Here is a 15283-nt window from a genome sequence, read left to right as displayed (position 1 = left end):
TAGTGTTCTCCATGGTTAATCTGTCCTTATGTTTAGTGTTCTCCATGGTTAATCTGTCATCATGTTTAGTGTTCTCCATGGTTAATCTGTCCTTATGTTTGGTGTTCTCCATGGTTAATCTGTCATCATGTTTAGTGTTCTCCATGGTTAATCTGTCCTTATGTTTGGTGTTCTCCATGGTTAATCTGTCATCATGTTTAGTGTTCTCCATGGTTAATCTGTCCTTATGTTTAGTGTTATCCATGGTTAGTCTGTCCTTATGTTTAGTGTTCTCCATGGTTAGTCTGTCCTTATGTTTAGTGTTCTCCATGGTTAGTCTGTCCTCATGTTTAGTGTTCTCCATGGTTAATCTGTCATCATGTTTAGTGTTTTCCATGGTTAATCTGTCATCATGTTTAGTGTTCTCCATGGTTAGTCTGTCCTTATGTTTAGTGTTCTCCATGGTTAATCTGTCCTTATGTTTAGTGTTCTCCATGGTTAGTCTGTCCTTATGTTTAGTGTTCTCCATGGTTAGTCTGTCCTTATGTTTAGTGTTCTCCATGGTTAATCTGTCATCATGTTTAGTGTTCTCCATGGTTAGTCTGTCCTTATGTTTAGTGTTCTCCATGGTTAGTCTGTCCTTATGTTTAGTGTTCTCCATGGTTAATCTGTCATCATGTTTAGTGTTCTCCATGGTTAGTCTGTCCTTATGTTTAGTGTTCTCCATGGTTAGTCTGTCATCATGTTTAGTGTTCTCCATGGTTAGTCTGTCCTTATGTTTAGTGTTATGTTTAGTGTTCTCCATGGTTAGTCTGTCCTTATGTTTAGTGTTCTCCATGGTTAATCTGTCATCATGTTTAGTGTTCTCCATGGTTAGTCTGTCATCATGTTTAGTGTTCTCCATGGTTAGTCTGTCATCATGTTTAGTGTTCTCCATGGTTAGTGTGTCCTTATGTTTAGTGTTCTCCCTGGTTAATCTGTCATCATGTTTAGTGTTGTCCATGGTTAGTCTGTCCTTATGTTTAGTGTAACGGTATTTTATTTTTGTGATTTTGTTGCTTTTTATCCTGCTGATTCTATTGTATATAAAGTGACTTTGGGTGTCGTGAAAAACACATCAAATAAAATGTATTATATCCTCCCCAGTATCAGAACAAGGTAATCAATGTACTGTCAGCAACACAAATCATGTTAAATAAATCACCTTGTAAATGGATTGTGTGTTCTGCTTTATTCATGACATCTCACATGATCAGTAGACACTGGGGGGTAAACAGATGGCCTTGTCATACAATGGCAAATGCCTGCAGGCAGTAGAGCCATAGCAAACCAAAGGTCAGGAAACACTGGGCCTGTCCATCTCATTTTCCATGACAGCACAACATGACAGAGTCATTAAATGGGGTCAGATAGCGGATTCTTGGGTGAGAAGCACATGAATACTACAACTGGTCATTCCTAACATCGAGGGCTACAGTATGAGTGTGTGACGTGAGAGTTGGTTGATAAAGATGTGTAAAATAAACCATAAAATGTTCTGTCAATATCTTTAAAATACAGCACATTGAAATGTACTTTTATACATAAAGTAAAACAATGCGTCACTATGTACTGCAACAGTAATTCAAAATAGCGCACGTTAAAAAAAATGTTGTACACATAATTATGTAAACACTCACCTACCAAGGAAAATAGTTAAGCATTTCAGTCAGAACATTAAAACAAAAAGATACCCAACATGAAAATCAGTTATATAGATGTTAAAGGGATAGTTTACTCAAAAACACTGATTTTGGAATGAACTGTCCCTTTAATGAGGGTCTATTAGGGAATTCCCCTCAACCCCATTCCCTCTGTTCTGTCCCAAGGCTCTATGGGCAACTCTGGGTCCATTGTACTGTAAATTATGAGTCATTTCATCTTATGTCAGCCAGTCAGTCAGATGGTGTCGTAGTGTCAGGCCGCTGTCATTTTTTTACCACAGTCTCCAGGTAGCCAATAAACCTTCTTAGGTTGACTTTGATGTTGTCCAGCACACACAGCTGCTCAGGGCTGTACTTTCCCTTCCCCTCTTTACGAATCTGTAGACAGAGGACATATAATAGAGGACAGGAAACAGCAATTAAACAGATGACAACAGTGTGTTGCATAAAGAATGCATACAAACTGTTCCTAGTGATGGGCTGCAGCTTTATTACCTTAGCCTTGAAGACAGGTTGAAGTGCCTTCAGAGCAGACAGTAAGTTGATGTTCTCAGCTGCTCTCTCTGCCTCGTCTCCATCCGCAAAAACATCAAACAGAGCATCCAGGGCCTCTCCACAAACCACAAGGTTGGCATCCTTTGTAGCAACTTGGAGTAAGGCATTGCCAATCATCTATAAAAATATATTGCAGTGTTATTACATCATGGTCACAAAGCCAAGATGGGTTAATAAAACATTTTTAAAAAGAAAGAAAAGAGGAACAAAAATAGTTAATTCAGAAGAAACCATAATCTAAAATACATTTCATAACAAATACATTTCATACGAATCAAAAACTAGGGATGAAAATAATAATTTACCTGCAGAGTTTCAGCTGTCCTCTTCTCTTGAGCCAGTGTGCTTCCTGTGATGCCTAGGATGGCCAGAGCGTTCACTCTCACACTGACCACGTCACAGCAGGTCGCCGCCTCGCTCAGGCTCATCAGCTGCTGGGGGGTCATACACTGGCAACACACACACACACACAGACATAAACAATGAGTCATCCAAGAGACACATCGGGATAGTGCTATGGTATTGTATAAACTAACAGATAGTTGACAGTAAGGCTTGGTAAAATGTACTTCAGAGGGAAACTCTCCTCTGCTTGAGTCAGCTGTCTTACCTGTGGGATTTTCATATAGGCTATGATCTGTAAGAGGGATCGCATGGCACCGGTAACTGCCTCAAGGAATTCCTCCTCCTTAGGGATGTCTGAGTAAGCAAATTAACCAGAAATAAATTATGAAAGAGACAATTACTCTCCTTTTTGTTAAGGTCATTGCTGTGAAAGTGAATCAACCTACCTAGTAAAATAAAGATTTAATACAAATAATGAAGAGATGGTACGACATGTAGATCTAACCTGGAGGACTGAAGACCAGCGTGGACAGGTGTTGTGCGACAGCCTGAAGAGCGGCTGCTCCCCCTAGGGACTCAGCGTCCATAGTAGACAGCATGTTGTGAAGGCACGTCAGGGCCCTGTACTGCACCCGATGCATCCTGGGGGGGGGGAATTGATTTTAGTCAACTCCTAAAGGCAGGTAGCGATGTGGTAAACAAAGTGTACACCCAGTAATGCCATTATATTATATTTTTGCTTATCTCACCTTATTTGCTCACATTGTATATAGACTTATTTTTCTATTGTATATTTTTCTACTCCATGTGTAACTCTGTATTGTTGTATGTGTCGAACTGCTTCGCTTTATCTTGGCCAGGTCGCAATTGTAAATGAGAACTTGTTCTCAACTTGCCTACCTGGTTAAATAAAGGTGAAAAAATAAAATAAAAATGAAGCCAGAAAAATAGAGTACCTCAATCAAATTAGTGTACACTAATGCATATCGGTTCAGGGTTAATAGGATCATGACAAACCTCTCAAATGATCTTGTGATATACTATATCACAGAATATCTAGTGTCTCATTCATTAAGGGCAACAATCATCAAGAAAATGACACCATGCTTGACAGATAATTACTTTTTTATCAACATTTTCCAGGTGGGATTATGACGACATACGTCCATCGCCTCGCTGCTGGGGAACTGGGTCTTCTTGAGAACCTTGAACATATAGAGACATGGATAGTTATCACCTTCATACAGTGTAGTGGCTATAACAGAGACAGTAGGAACACACATTAGCCTTGTACCATGACATTACTTATTTTATATTTTGCATGTGAAACCAGAGGGAACATCAAAAAAGACAAACATGAGATGTGAGGTGAAACAATTATGCTAGGTGAGGAAAGAAATCCCCCACACCTTCTCTGGGATGTTGTGGTTGATCAGGGCCCCATGGACCTCAGCAGACAGACACAGTGGGGACAGGAGGCTGGTGTTCCCTTCAGAGAGGCCGTCAGGACACATCTCACTCTCGTCGCTGCTTGACGCCTCCTCCCACTCATCGTCTGACGGGTCTACAAAATAAACACACCATGAGCCACAACTGCCGAAGTACACCTCAAAAGCAACAAAAGCTCATTTTAAATCCTAAATATGCATTTGAGCACCAGACAACAGTAAAAATGCTGTCCTCTTATCTATGAACATGCACCAGACAGCTGTGTCAAACAGTAATGAATACAAAGCTCCCCAGGTCAGTACTGCTCTGCTGCCCAAACACTGCTGCCCACAGCACTCACCATCAGAGCAGCACATGTTGACGATGATCTCCAAGGACGTCTGCTGGGCTGTCAGCAAGGCCGTCGCCTCCCTCAGCTCCTCCTTGCCCCTCTAAAGAAAAGCAGACTATTGACACTGCAGCAGGGACACAGCCACCTCTTACGTCCCTGAGTAAACCCTGCTGTGTCCCTCTTTTCCTGTCTACTGAACAAAGCGGTATCTCCCTGAAGAGAGAGCCACTACAACTCTGAATACCAACTGCAATACTCTGTGCTACTTTATCAATATTCAGCTGTTTCACAGCATTCAACAGTGAGGAGTCAGGTACGTACTCTGAATATTAAAAACTGAAAATGAAATACTCTTTACTCAACCCTGTCACTTTGGATCTCTATAACCATAACTCAGAAACAAACCCATCAAACCCTTTTGAGTGAAAAAGGACAGGACTTACAGGCAGGAGGTCAGAGAAGTCTTTATCTATCTTGGTTGCCTTTCCATTTGTCCTCGGTTCAACCCCCTCCTCCTCATCCATCTCCTCTACAGCCGTATTCCCTGCAGCTGCCTGGTGGTCCTCCATGTTCCCTGCCTCTGAGGCAGTGGCACTGCGGGCCACCTCAGCCTGGCGGAGCTGGGGTATCAGCGTGCCAGCATCCAGCTCCAAGCACTGGGACAGGGTGGCCATCAGGGCGTTGAGGGTCTGGGCCTGGCGGGCCGTGGGCAGGCTGCTCTTCAGGTTCCACACTGACCCTGTCAATGGACAGAGCACAAAGCACACAATGAGCACTTGAATCAGAATAGTTATTTAGTTAGGCTATTAACAAACCTCTTCCAAACTAGAGGTTGACCGATTAATCGGAATGGCCGATTAATTAGGGCCGATATCAAGTTTTTATAACAATTGCTAATCTGCATTTTTGGACAGCGATTATGGCCGATTACATTGCACTCCACGAGGAGACTGCGTGGCAGGCTGACTACCTGTTATGCGAGTGCAGCAAGGAGCCAAGGTAAGGTGCTAGCTAGCATTAAACTTATCTTATAAAAAAACAATCAATCTTAACATAATCACTAGTTAACTACACGTGGTTGATGATATTACTAGTTATTCTAGCTTGTCCTGTGGTGCATATAATCGATGCGGTGCCTGTTAATTTATCATTGAACCACAGCCTACTTCGCCAAACGGGTCATTTAACAAGCGCATTCGTGAAAAAAGCTCTGTCGTTGCACCAATGTGTATCTAACCATAAACATCAATGCCTTTGTTAAAATCAATACCCAAGTATATATTTTTAAACATGCATATTTAGTTAATATTGCCTGCTAACATTAATTTCTTTTAACTAGGGAAATTGTGTCTCTTCTCTTGCGTTCTGTGCAAGCAGAGTCAGGAGATATGCAGCCGTTTGGGCTGCCTGGCTCGTTGGGAACTGTGTGAAGACCATTTCTTCTTAACAAAGACCGTAATTAATTTGCCAGTATTATACATAATTATGACATAACATTGAAGTTTGTGCAATGTAACAGCAATATTTAGACTTAGGGATGCCACCCGTTAGATACAATACGGAATGGTTCCGTATTTCACTGAAAGAATAAACGTTTTGTTTTCGAAATGATAGTTTCCGGATTTTACCATATTAATGACCTAAAGCTTGTATTTCTGTGTGTTATTATATTATAATTAAGTCTATGATTTGATATTTGATAGAGCAGTCTGACTGAGCGGTGGTAGGCAGCAGCAGGCTCGTAAGCATTCATTCAAACAGCACTTTCGTGCATTTGCCAGCAGCTCTTCGCTGTGCTTCAAGCATTGCGCTGTTTATGACTTCAAGCCTATCAACTCCCGAGATTAGGCTGGCAATACTAAAGTACCTATTAGAACATCCAATAGTCAAAGGTATATGAAATACAAACGGTATAGAGAGAAATAGTCCTATAATAACTACAACCTAAAACATCTTACCTGGGAATATTGAAGACTCATGTTAAAAGGAACCACCAGCTTTTATATGTTCTGAGCAAGGAACTTAAACGTTAGCTTTTTTACATGGAACATATTGCACTTTTACTTTCTTCTCCAACACTTTGTTTTTGCATAATTTAAACCAAATTGAACATGTTTCATTATTTATTTGAGACTAAATTGATTTTATTGATATTTTATTGTATTATATTAAATTAAAATAAGTGTTCATTCAGTATTGTTGTAATTGTTATTATTACAAATACATAAATATAATAAAAATATAATTTTAAAAAACAAAAACGTTTTTATTTTAAAATCTGCTGATTAATCGGTATTGGCATTTTTTTTTGGCCTTCCAATAATCGGTATCGGCGTTGGAAAATAATAATCGGTCGACCTCTATTCAAATCAAATCAAATCAAATCCTGACTCTGACTTTAGTCAGAGAATGAATGCAGAGTGAATGACCGGTTGACATTGTGAGGTAAAAAAATCTGTAAATAATGTGACAACAAATATGTTGTAGCCATACCTGCAGCCAGTGTTCTGAGCAGTGTGTGAGCCATGTCCGCCTGTGAGGATCGCAGCACACTCTCTAGAGTCCCTAATACAGCATTGTTCATACTACACAGCAACTCTGCGTTGTCCTCAGTCACTGTGTGCAAACAGTGGGCTAAAGACAGAGGGAGCAGGGACTTACTACAAAATACATAATCAAGTCAAATATTTAAATTATGAAAATGCTCATTAACGTTGTGTGAAAATTGGTTTGATGAGACTAACCTGCAGACAAAGCCAGCTTGATGTTGTGAGTGTGTCGCTCCAGACACTGTAGGATAACATCCAGAATGCCTGCTTTGTTGAACACAGAGAGTGCCTGGCTACTGCTCTCACTGACAGACAGAGTGATGATACAACAGGAGAGTATGGTGTGAAAGAACCATAGAAACATTGGCAAGCTAACAGAATTGAATTGAGTTTTGGGTTATGGGAAGGCTTCTCGATGCATGTCCAGATCACAAGGTGGAACTATGAAAGTAGGTTGACCGACCAGCTGACATTTGTGTTACTACTACTGTGACATTTACTGCTTTTTTCTTACCAGAGATTCCACAGCAAGTTAACTGCTTCATTGGCTACATCTTCCACTGTGTTTTTCTGCCCTTTTAACGAGAGGGCATCATTGGTCTCAAACCCAGCACAGCACTGTGGAGAAACAGTACTGGGGTTCAGACACTATGAAAACACCAGACCTGGGTTCAAATACATGAGTATCCAATATACTTTTTTCAGTGAGTATTTTCAAATTCACAGCCCAGAACAAGTACCTTTATTTGAGTATTTTCAAATACTTATTTCAAATACTGTTTCCAAGTGCATTTCCAAATACATTAAAATATTCAAATACGTGTCTTTTCAAATAAAATATAGGCCAGGTCAGGTTGAACCCAGGTCTGGAAAACATACAGCCCTATAAAATAGCTATGCATTGATGCAACTAACCATCAAGGAATGGAGGTATGTAGGTGCTTCACTTTTCACACATGCACACCATGAAACATGTTGTTCAAAATGTGAAAAAACAACCTTTGCGCCACAGGGCCACACCCATAAATACATCAACTTTAAGGTGTCAATCATGGGAATGATTAATGAGGCACGGCCTCACCTCTCGAAGCAGAGCAGTCAGAGGAGTCATGACGTCCTGTTTCACCATGTCCTCACACACCTCATGTCCCCCACAGGCACTCAGGTTCCTGATGTGAGAAGAACACATCACTCAGTCGTTGAACGATAATTATCACATCAGTGCTAACAGTTAATTAAGGGTGTGTTATTTCAAGAGGACTCAGTGTCTGTTTAGCAAGCCAAAGCATCCTTCACTAACCAACTTCTGTCGTACAGCACATAATGGCTTCAACAACCATCTACATTCACATCTAACATTTACCACACTCTCTGAACAATCTAGCAATATCTGATAGGCTTGATTCTCAGTCCAGACTCCACACCATCCCTCTCACATCTCAAAGTGGTTCTGTTAAGTGGCTAGTACTGGGTAGAGAACCTCCCTGTGGGAGGCTGAGGGCTCACCTGAGTGCCCCTGTGGCAGTCTCCCTGACGGCCAGGCTGCGGTCCAGCAGTAAGGGCCCGAGACGTCTCACCGCATCCCGCTGGAGGAAGCCTGGGATGGTCTGGCTCTGCTGCACGAGGCGTGATATGCTGGCACAAGCAAACTCACGCACATCTGCACTGGGACTCTGCAACTAAACACATACAGTATAAACAGGGGCTATTTGGATATTCACTTTTTCATACCATCTCTGTGTTCTTTTACCTTCCAGTTGTATATGTGGGAAACACTGTTAAGTGGCACTGAACTAGATTTTACAACATACTGAACAAAAATATAAAATGCAACAAGTTTACTGAGTTACAGTTCTTATAAGAAAATCAGTCAACTGAAATAAATTCATTAGGCCCGGCCTAATCTATGGATTTCACATGACTGGGCAGGGGAGCAGCCATGGGTTGGCCTGGGAAAATGAGTTTTTCTCCACTAAAGGGCTTTATTAGAGACAGAAATACTCCTCAGTTTCATCTGCTGTCTGAGTGGCTGGTCTCAGACGATCCCGCACGTTTAGAAGCTGGATGTGGAGGTCCTGGGCTGGTGTGGTTTCAGGTCGTCTGCGGTTGAGGCCAGTTTAATGTTCTGCCAAATTCTCTAAAAACGATGTTGGAGGCGGCTTACAGTAGAGAAATTAACATTCAATGCTCTGGCAACAGTTCTGATGGACATTCCTGCAGTCAGCATGCCCCTTGCACGCTTCCTCAAAACTTAACATATCTGTGGCATTGTGCTGTGACAAAACTGCACATTTTAGAGTGGCCTTTTATTGTCCCCAGAACAAGGTGCACCTGTTTAATGATCATGCTGTTTAATCTTCTTGATATGCCACACTTGTGGATGGATTCTGAGTTATTTTGGCAAAGGAGAAATGCTCACTAACATGGGTTTAAACAATTTGTTCACACAATTTGAGAAATACACTTTTTGTGCATATGCAAAACTTCTGGGATCTTTTGTATCAGCTCATGAAACATGGGACCAACACTTTACATGTTGTGTTTATATTTTTGTTCAGTAGAGTTCTGTGAAATATTAATGCATTTTGGGGGGGGGGGGCACATTTGAGCATGATTATAAAAATGTAATAACACGTGTTTGCCTGTTTTTTTTTGCGGGAAAGTCCTTAGGAAGACATTTAATTTGTCATTTGGAAACATTGACATGCTTATGAAAAGCAGCAAGCTTTTCTAAAATAGAGTGCAACATCCATTAGACCGAAATAAAAGTACTGTGGTCAGATCTTGGTGCTCTTACTTTCTCCAGTAACTCCCCAGCTGGAGAGTCGACTCCATCACAGACTTCATCGTGGTCCTCTTCCACTTCCTTTACAGCAGTTACAGACAGTCCCTCTGCGTTGAACTGTGGACGTCTAAATTTGTTAGTCTTACTTTTACCCATAGTTTATTTCGATCAATATCGCTTCTCACTTAATCTATCATGTAGTAGGCTGACACTCTCACGTTTCGCATCATTTTAAGCCATGTGGAACATCGGTGGAGAATCGTCGGGGTGCCGTAAAATGGTCCTTACTCTCGCAATGCAGAAGGGGTGTCGTATTTATGTCGCAAAGACGAGACCAGGGCCCCGTTTTTCCGCTTCATAGATTAATAATTCTACTCCCTTCTTTGAAATAACTATCGGTCTAACATGGCTGGAAAACCACAAACGAATGTTCAGTGAATAGTGTTAACAATGCTTAAACGTATGAATACAATAAAAACTGTAAAGACCAAATCACACATTGAGATTTACTTTCAAACAAGTTGTATAGACATTCACAATCTGGAGCAAAAGCATAGCTGTCTACAGGTTGCAACCATATACTACAGTAAATCACAGAAAACATCTTCACACAAGTATTTATTAGGTATATAACAATTAGTTTAAAAATAGAAAGATCTCTAAAACAAAATGCATGTCATCATTAGAAATGAACATCTGAACTCATGGCGAATGAGTTATGTCAAAGGGTGTGTGAGCCCAGAAGCAGCTTTAAGGGCGACCGTAACACTGACTGAGATGCTGTTAAAAAGGCAGTTGATGTCCTCTCCCCTCACAATCCTTCATTAATACATAATGGAGCACATCAACATAAACACCCCTCAGTATTTCCCCAATCTCCTTCCTTCTTACGTTGTTTCAGATCCTCCAAACAGGATTCTGGTCCTTGTGTCAGTCTGTCGTTTAGTGGCAATCAACATAGTCATTAAGAACATTTTATTTCCCCCAAGAGTTTGTGGTTATTGGATGTGTGGCCGTGGTTTGAGAATTAGTTTCCCCGTCTGTAAAAGGGACAAAAACATCAAAGTCAATACAATGCATAGATGTACAGGCAATAATTCAAAATCATACTTTTAAATTATGTAAGGGATTTATGAATTAAGTTAACCTCAAAGAAGATGATTATGCAACTTACATCATCGCAGGACATGTTGTATTCAGCTAAAACTGTCCGACAGCGAGCTGCAATACTTGAAGAGAGTGAGTTAAAGGAGAATTGTCCTATTACTGAAGTAAACCTCCATTTTTTTATAAATGTAAATTGAATGTTATAGAAGGGTCCAGACACTTTTCTTGTGATTTGGCTTGTTTTTGAGAAAAACAAACCACAATAGCGATTTCTCATTGCTTGTTGTGCAGTATCAGGGCAGACATTGACAAAATATATTTTTTTAAACATCCTTTTTGGAAACAAACACACTCTCAGTATAGCGATGTATAGGATTATTAAGGCCACCAGGTCCATAGCTGTCATTTACCATCCAAACAGTATCACTACTTCCTTAATGGATAATTTTCAGTACAATGATGTAGGCCTTTAGATGTTGTACACATGAAATTGTGTAATTTCAAACTTTATCCGCAACGTTACAATCCATTTTAGTCAAGTAGCGCTATTTCCCCCACGCAGCTTTGCAGTCCGAGAGAATACACAGACATAGCCCGCACAGCATTACTGGTAGAAGAAACATCTTGAGTTGCACAAAATGGAATATAACGTTGCGGCTCAAGTTTGGAATGACACAATTGCATGTGTACAATATCTAAAGACCTGCATCACTATACTGAAAATTCTCCTTTAAGGAAGTAGTGACACTGTTTGGATTGTAAATGACAGCTTTGGACCTGGTGGCCTTCTTCATAGTCCCACTGAGTAAATTAAGTGTGGAACTTTAAACAAGAGGAAGGATACATTGATGGTGCAACAACTCGTTTGTGTATTCCAGCAAAGAACAGAGCGATCAAAGTGATGCAGCTGATGGTGAAGAACGGATGGTTCCACAACGATGAGAAGAAAGACACCTGAGAAAGACAGCCAGAGGTACAGAGAGATTAGACAGGCAAACACACGCAACCAAACTAAAATCACAAACACACTGATCTGTGTGAAAGGTATCCTACTTTGTCACATACACAATCAAGCAGACATCACAAACACACTGACCTTCTGTGTGTCAGGGTCTATCAACCAGTTCCAGGCTCCAGTCGCCGTACAAACTGAGACCACTATTAGAATCACTGAAACAAATGTGAGATATTGATGTATATCCCCTGAAAACAAGTGGCAGAATAATGTAGGCCTGAATCCTTTACAATCAAATTCAAAATACTCAGACTGGGAGGCCATTTACTCTTGAAATGTTAATGATTATGGTTTGACAGTAGCAATGTAGTCATTGATTATGGTTAGACAGAGTTGGAACAACAAATACTTACTTCGCCACCTCCCGGTTGCAGGTTGCAAACAAGAGACGTATTCTGTCAATCTTCTCTCAAAAGCTTTCAGGTCTGCAAAAACAAGCAGTTTTTGATGTTCTTGATCAAAACCACACAGAAGGAACATACAATATGCTTTTTTTGTGCTGGCTTGATTGGTTTGGAACCGATGGGAGTAATCTAAAAGTAAATAAACGACTGAATTATGTTTAGTTTGGACTGGCAAAACAAGCCTATAGTTAACGACCTTCTGAGATATCCAGGTTATGAATAGAATCAATCAAATGGTCTAAAGTGTGCGTATACGTTTGCATTGGTTAACAGTTCTGGTGAGCGTGCAGCGGTGGTCTTCTGGGGCTAACAACTACCGGTATGCTAACTATTTACAGCATAGCTAGCTAGCCGGCTAATTAGTGTAGCTAACAAGCCTTTGTGTGGATTTTTTTGTACAAGTTAATGTCGAACCCCCGAGTAGGGAAATCAGCGAAAATGTAATTAGCTTGAGTTTGGTATTTTGACAAATTTACCCATTAATGTCCTTTAAGAGAAAAGGTTAGCCTAGCTAGCTAGCTAATCAAGCTAACAAGCGACTCAAGTGAATTGCAAAGGCACGTTTGTCACCGTGTGTTTTACTTCAAAGTGAAACTTCACTCATAATAACATGCATCATGATTTGTGAGAAAAAAAAATGGAATTTGCTTGCCATGTTGACTACCTTCGGCCTGTTCCAAGGAATTCATTGCTCTTCTCTCCGTCTGGTGGACGTGCTAGCTAGTTCTCCTGGGCAATTGGGAACAGGCGAAAACCTTAACGTGGATTGGACGATTTCGGAAAATGTACGGTGATTGGTTTAAACAAGTAACTGTTACGGCGCAACCCCTAGCACCTACTCATCCACTCTTCAGATATGATCTAAAAGTAGGTCGCAGAGACCAAATAACCATTGAATATATATTTGTTTAAAATAATGTTTATTGAGTGTTCAAAGACCGCACAATCAGCTCTGGTGAAATTAAATTGTAATATTGAGAGAAAATACGAAATGTGTTTTGTATATCTCACTGATCTCGTTGTGAGGAATCTTTGGTCAATGTAGCAGCACCTAGATTTGCCAAGGCTACATTACAATTACATCACATTAAATATTACATGTTACAGGCAATCAAGTTCTTAAATAGTGTAGCCAGCTTTGTTGTTTATGGGAACCAACTTGTTTGCCAACAACACATTAAACATTTCCTTCAGCACTTTATCCACATCATCATCAGATATGTCTTTCATATCCAAAACATCAAAACCATCCTGGTTGTTGTAGGTGACCTCACTGAAGGTCCAGCCAATTAGAGCTCTGAATCCTGTAGCCGTCTGCAGTGAGCAGATGGACTTGTTGGTGAATAGAGACTTTGGATCTGTCTGAAGGCAGTGGGAAGTCTCTAGGAAATGATCAAACCCACGGGGAACCAGGGTGAAGCCGTAGATCTTCTTGGTTGGGCTCTTGTCTACCAGAGGTGAGTTGGTAAAGGCCTCATTGAGAACCAGAGGCTTTCGACCAGTCTTCTCCAAGGTCCACAGGTCTCCATCTTGTATGAGACGGAAGACACCAGGGGATTGTGGCTGGTCCTTCCCGGAGACGAGCTCAAGAGGGTGCCATATTTGGGAGGATACCCCAAAGCTCACGTCTGCAATGTAAGCAGTCCCATCAATGACCACCTTGTTGATGAGGTGAGAGTCTGTTGGCCCGAACTGGTTTATGGTGTTGTTGTAGACTCTTGAACCCAGTGTTACTGGATTATAACCCATCTCTTTTAGTACCCAAGCAAAGAGGAGGTTATTCTCACAACACCAACCCCCCCGATTGCTCCTCACAATCTTATTGAAAATCAACTCATGGTCCATCGTGATCTTCTCACCACAGTGAATGCTGAGGTTTTCAAATGGTATTGACATCACATGGTGTTTGTGGACTTGGTTCAGTGTTTCAAGGTCTGGTTTAGAAAATGGGCCGTGGAACCCGATCCTCTTGAAGTACTCTTCCAGATTCATTTTGTCCTAAGAGTTAACAAAACAAAGACACTGCATGAGGATCTGCTTTTGCAGGATTTACGACTACATATACAGAAACTGACATCCGCTAATGTCTCATTCACAATTTGTTTTTCACATAGAGCAAGATCCTCTTTGCAATTGAAACACCACCATATAGGCATTATCCTTGAATTGAAAGATACAATATTAAAGAATAGACAAAAACTTGTGATACACAAGGATACTACTTGGAGGCACGGGCAGCTATATTTCATTTCCATTTGATGATTACTTACTTTCAAAGGCAGTGAAAAAGTAGCCTCTCAAAGTATTGCTTGCTGTTCAGAGTTCTTCAGGGCAAGTAGGGCAAAGCAGTTGAGCATTAAAAGAGATAAGAATGGCTCTTGCATGACAAAAACACAGAGCACCCTAGACTTTGCTCATGTACTGGAAAGCAAAACTAAAGTTCACGAGTGAGCCTTGCATAAGGGACCTCACTTGTAAAACACTGGAGCCTTGTGATGTGTATGAGAAGTGTTGTACATTTCAGAAATAATTACATTTTTATTACACCTTTATTTAACCAGGTAGGCCAGTTGAGAACAAGTTCTCATTTACAACTGCGACCTGGCCAAGATAAAGCAAAGCAGTGCGACACAAACAACAACACAGAGTTACACATGGAATAAACAAACATACAGTCAATAACACATTAGAAAAGTCTACATAGTGTGTGCAAATTAGGTAAGATTAGGGAGGTAAGGCAATAAATAGGCCATAGTAGCGAAATAATTACAATTGAGCAAACACCGCTCGCAGTTCCCTTCAAGAATTTCACTAGCTCCGCCCAAGGAAGTTGTTTGTAAAATAGTAACAGCCTGTCACACCGATTAATTAATTCAAGAATTGATGCTTGGACAAACGATAAGGTTGCTAAGTTAAAACGTCAAGGTAAAATCCTGTTTTCAATTTAAATTAAAGTGTTTGCTGTTCAATAGCCTGGATGACACTGTGTTAACAACCCTCCAGGCAAGCTTCAATGCCATACAACTCTCCTTCCGTGGCCTCCAATTGCTCTTAAATACAA

At 40.7% G+C, this 15283-nt stretch overlaps 3 protein-coding genes across 4 annotated transcripts; all 3 read right to left on the bottom strand.

The window, feature by feature from the left end:
• Nucleotides 1-1191: 1191 nt before the first annotated feature.
• LOC112249336 (HEAT repeat-containing protein 3) lies at nucleotides 1192-9991 on the bottom strand. Its single transcript, XM_024419187.2, has 15 exons — nucleotides 9709-9991; nucleotides 8418-8590; nucleotides 7993-8080; nucleotides 7426-7529; nucleotides 7107-7216; nucleotides 6856-6996; nucleotides 4806-5101; nucleotides 4372-4462; nucleotides 3992-4146; nucleotides 3705-3787; nucleotides 3088-3224; nucleotides 2848-2936; nucleotides 2543-2686; nucleotides 2178-2354; nucleotides 1192-2060 (listed from the first exon to the last, which is right to left on the bottom strand). Exons 1-15 carry the CDS (start codon nucleotides 9850-9852, stop codon nucleotides 1947-1949), a joined length of 2046 nt encoding a protein of 681 aa, XP_024274955.1. The 5' UTR covers nucleotides 9853-9991; the 3' UTR covers nucleotides 1192-1946.
• Nucleotides 9992-10301: 310 nt separating this feature from the next.
• On the bottom strand, nucleotides 10302-13023 carry LOC112249351 (nuclear envelope phosphatase-regulatory subunit 1). Of its 2 annotated transcripts, none has more exons than XM_024419204.2 (6): nucleotides 12875-13023; nucleotides 12172-12243; nucleotides 11900-11973; nucleotides 11648-11757; nucleotides 10871-10925; nucleotides 10302-10736 (listed from the first exon to the last, which is right to left on the bottom strand). In XM_024419204.2, the coding sequence occupies exons 1-6, from the start codon at nucleotides 12909-12911 to the stop codon at nucleotides 10695-10697; spliced, it is 390 nt and encodes a 129-aa protein (XP_024274972.1). In that variant the 5' UTR covers nucleotides 12912-13023; the 3' UTR covers nucleotides 10302-10694. The 2 variants fall into 2 exon arrangements, with proteins under 2 accessions (XP_024274972.1, XP_024274973.1); XM_024419205.2 differs by having other exon boundaries at nucleotides 12887-13023.
• A 102-nt stretch (nucleotides 13024-13125) lies between these two features.
• LOC112249348 (arylamine N-acetyltransferase, pineal gland isozyme NAT-10) lies at nucleotides 13126-14742 on the bottom strand. Its single transcript, XM_024419202.1, has 2 exons — nucleotides 14493-14742; nucleotides 13126-14220 (listed from the first exon to the last, which is right to left on the bottom strand). The coding sequence occupies exon 2, from the start codon at nucleotides 14212-14214 to the stop codon at nucleotides 13342-13344; it is 873 nt and encodes a 290-aa protein (XP_024274970.1). The 5' UTR covers nucleotides 14215-14220; nucleotides 14493-14742; the 3' UTR covers nucleotides 13126-13341.
• Nucleotides 14743-15283: the final 541 nt, after the last annotated feature.

The sequence above is a fragment of the Oncorhynchus tshawytscha genome, linkage group LG04, assembly GCF_018296145.1.
Source record: "Oncorhynchus tshawytscha isolate Ot180627B linkage group LG04, Otsh_v2.0, whole genome shotgun sequence".
In the NCBI taxonomy this organism is placed as follows: Eukaryota; Metazoa; Chordata; class Actinopteri; order Salmoniformes; family Salmonidae; genus Oncorhynchus; species Oncorhynchus tshawytscha.
Note: the sequence above shows the minus strand (reverse complement) of the source record. Positions and strands in the feature narration are given on the sequence as shown.

Bases quoted from the DNA above. Each gene is read 5' to 3' on its own strand.
- LOC112249336 (XM_024419187.2), bottom strand. From the start codon at position 9,852: ATGGGTAAAAGTAAGACTAACAAATTTAGACGTCCACAGTTCAACGCA. The intron at 7,217-7,425 runs GTAAGAAAAAAG...TCTGTCTGTCAG, and splicing joins AACTTGCTGTGGAATCTCTG to TGAGAGCAGTAGCCAGGCAC. The intron at 4,147-4,371 runs GTGAGTGCTGTG...TTTATTTTGTAG, and splicing joins CAACATGTGCTGCTCTGATG to ACCCGTCAGACGATGAGTGG.
- LOC112249351 (XM_024419204.2), bottom strand. From the start codon at position 12,911: ATGAATTCCTTGGAACAGGCCGAAGGTAGTCAACATG. The intron at 12,244-12,874 runs GCAAGCAAATTC...TTGTTTTTGCAG, and splicing joins GGCCGAAGGTAGTCAACATG to ACCTGAAAGCTTTTGAGAGA. The intron at 10,737-10,870 runs GTAAGTTGCATA...TCCCTTTTACAG, and splicing joins ACAACATGTCCTGCGATGAT to ACGGGGAAACTAATTCTCAA.
- LOC112249348 (XM_024419202.1), bottom strand. From the start codon at position 14,214: ATGAATCTGGAAGAGTACTTCAAGAGGATCGGGTTCCACGGCCCATTT.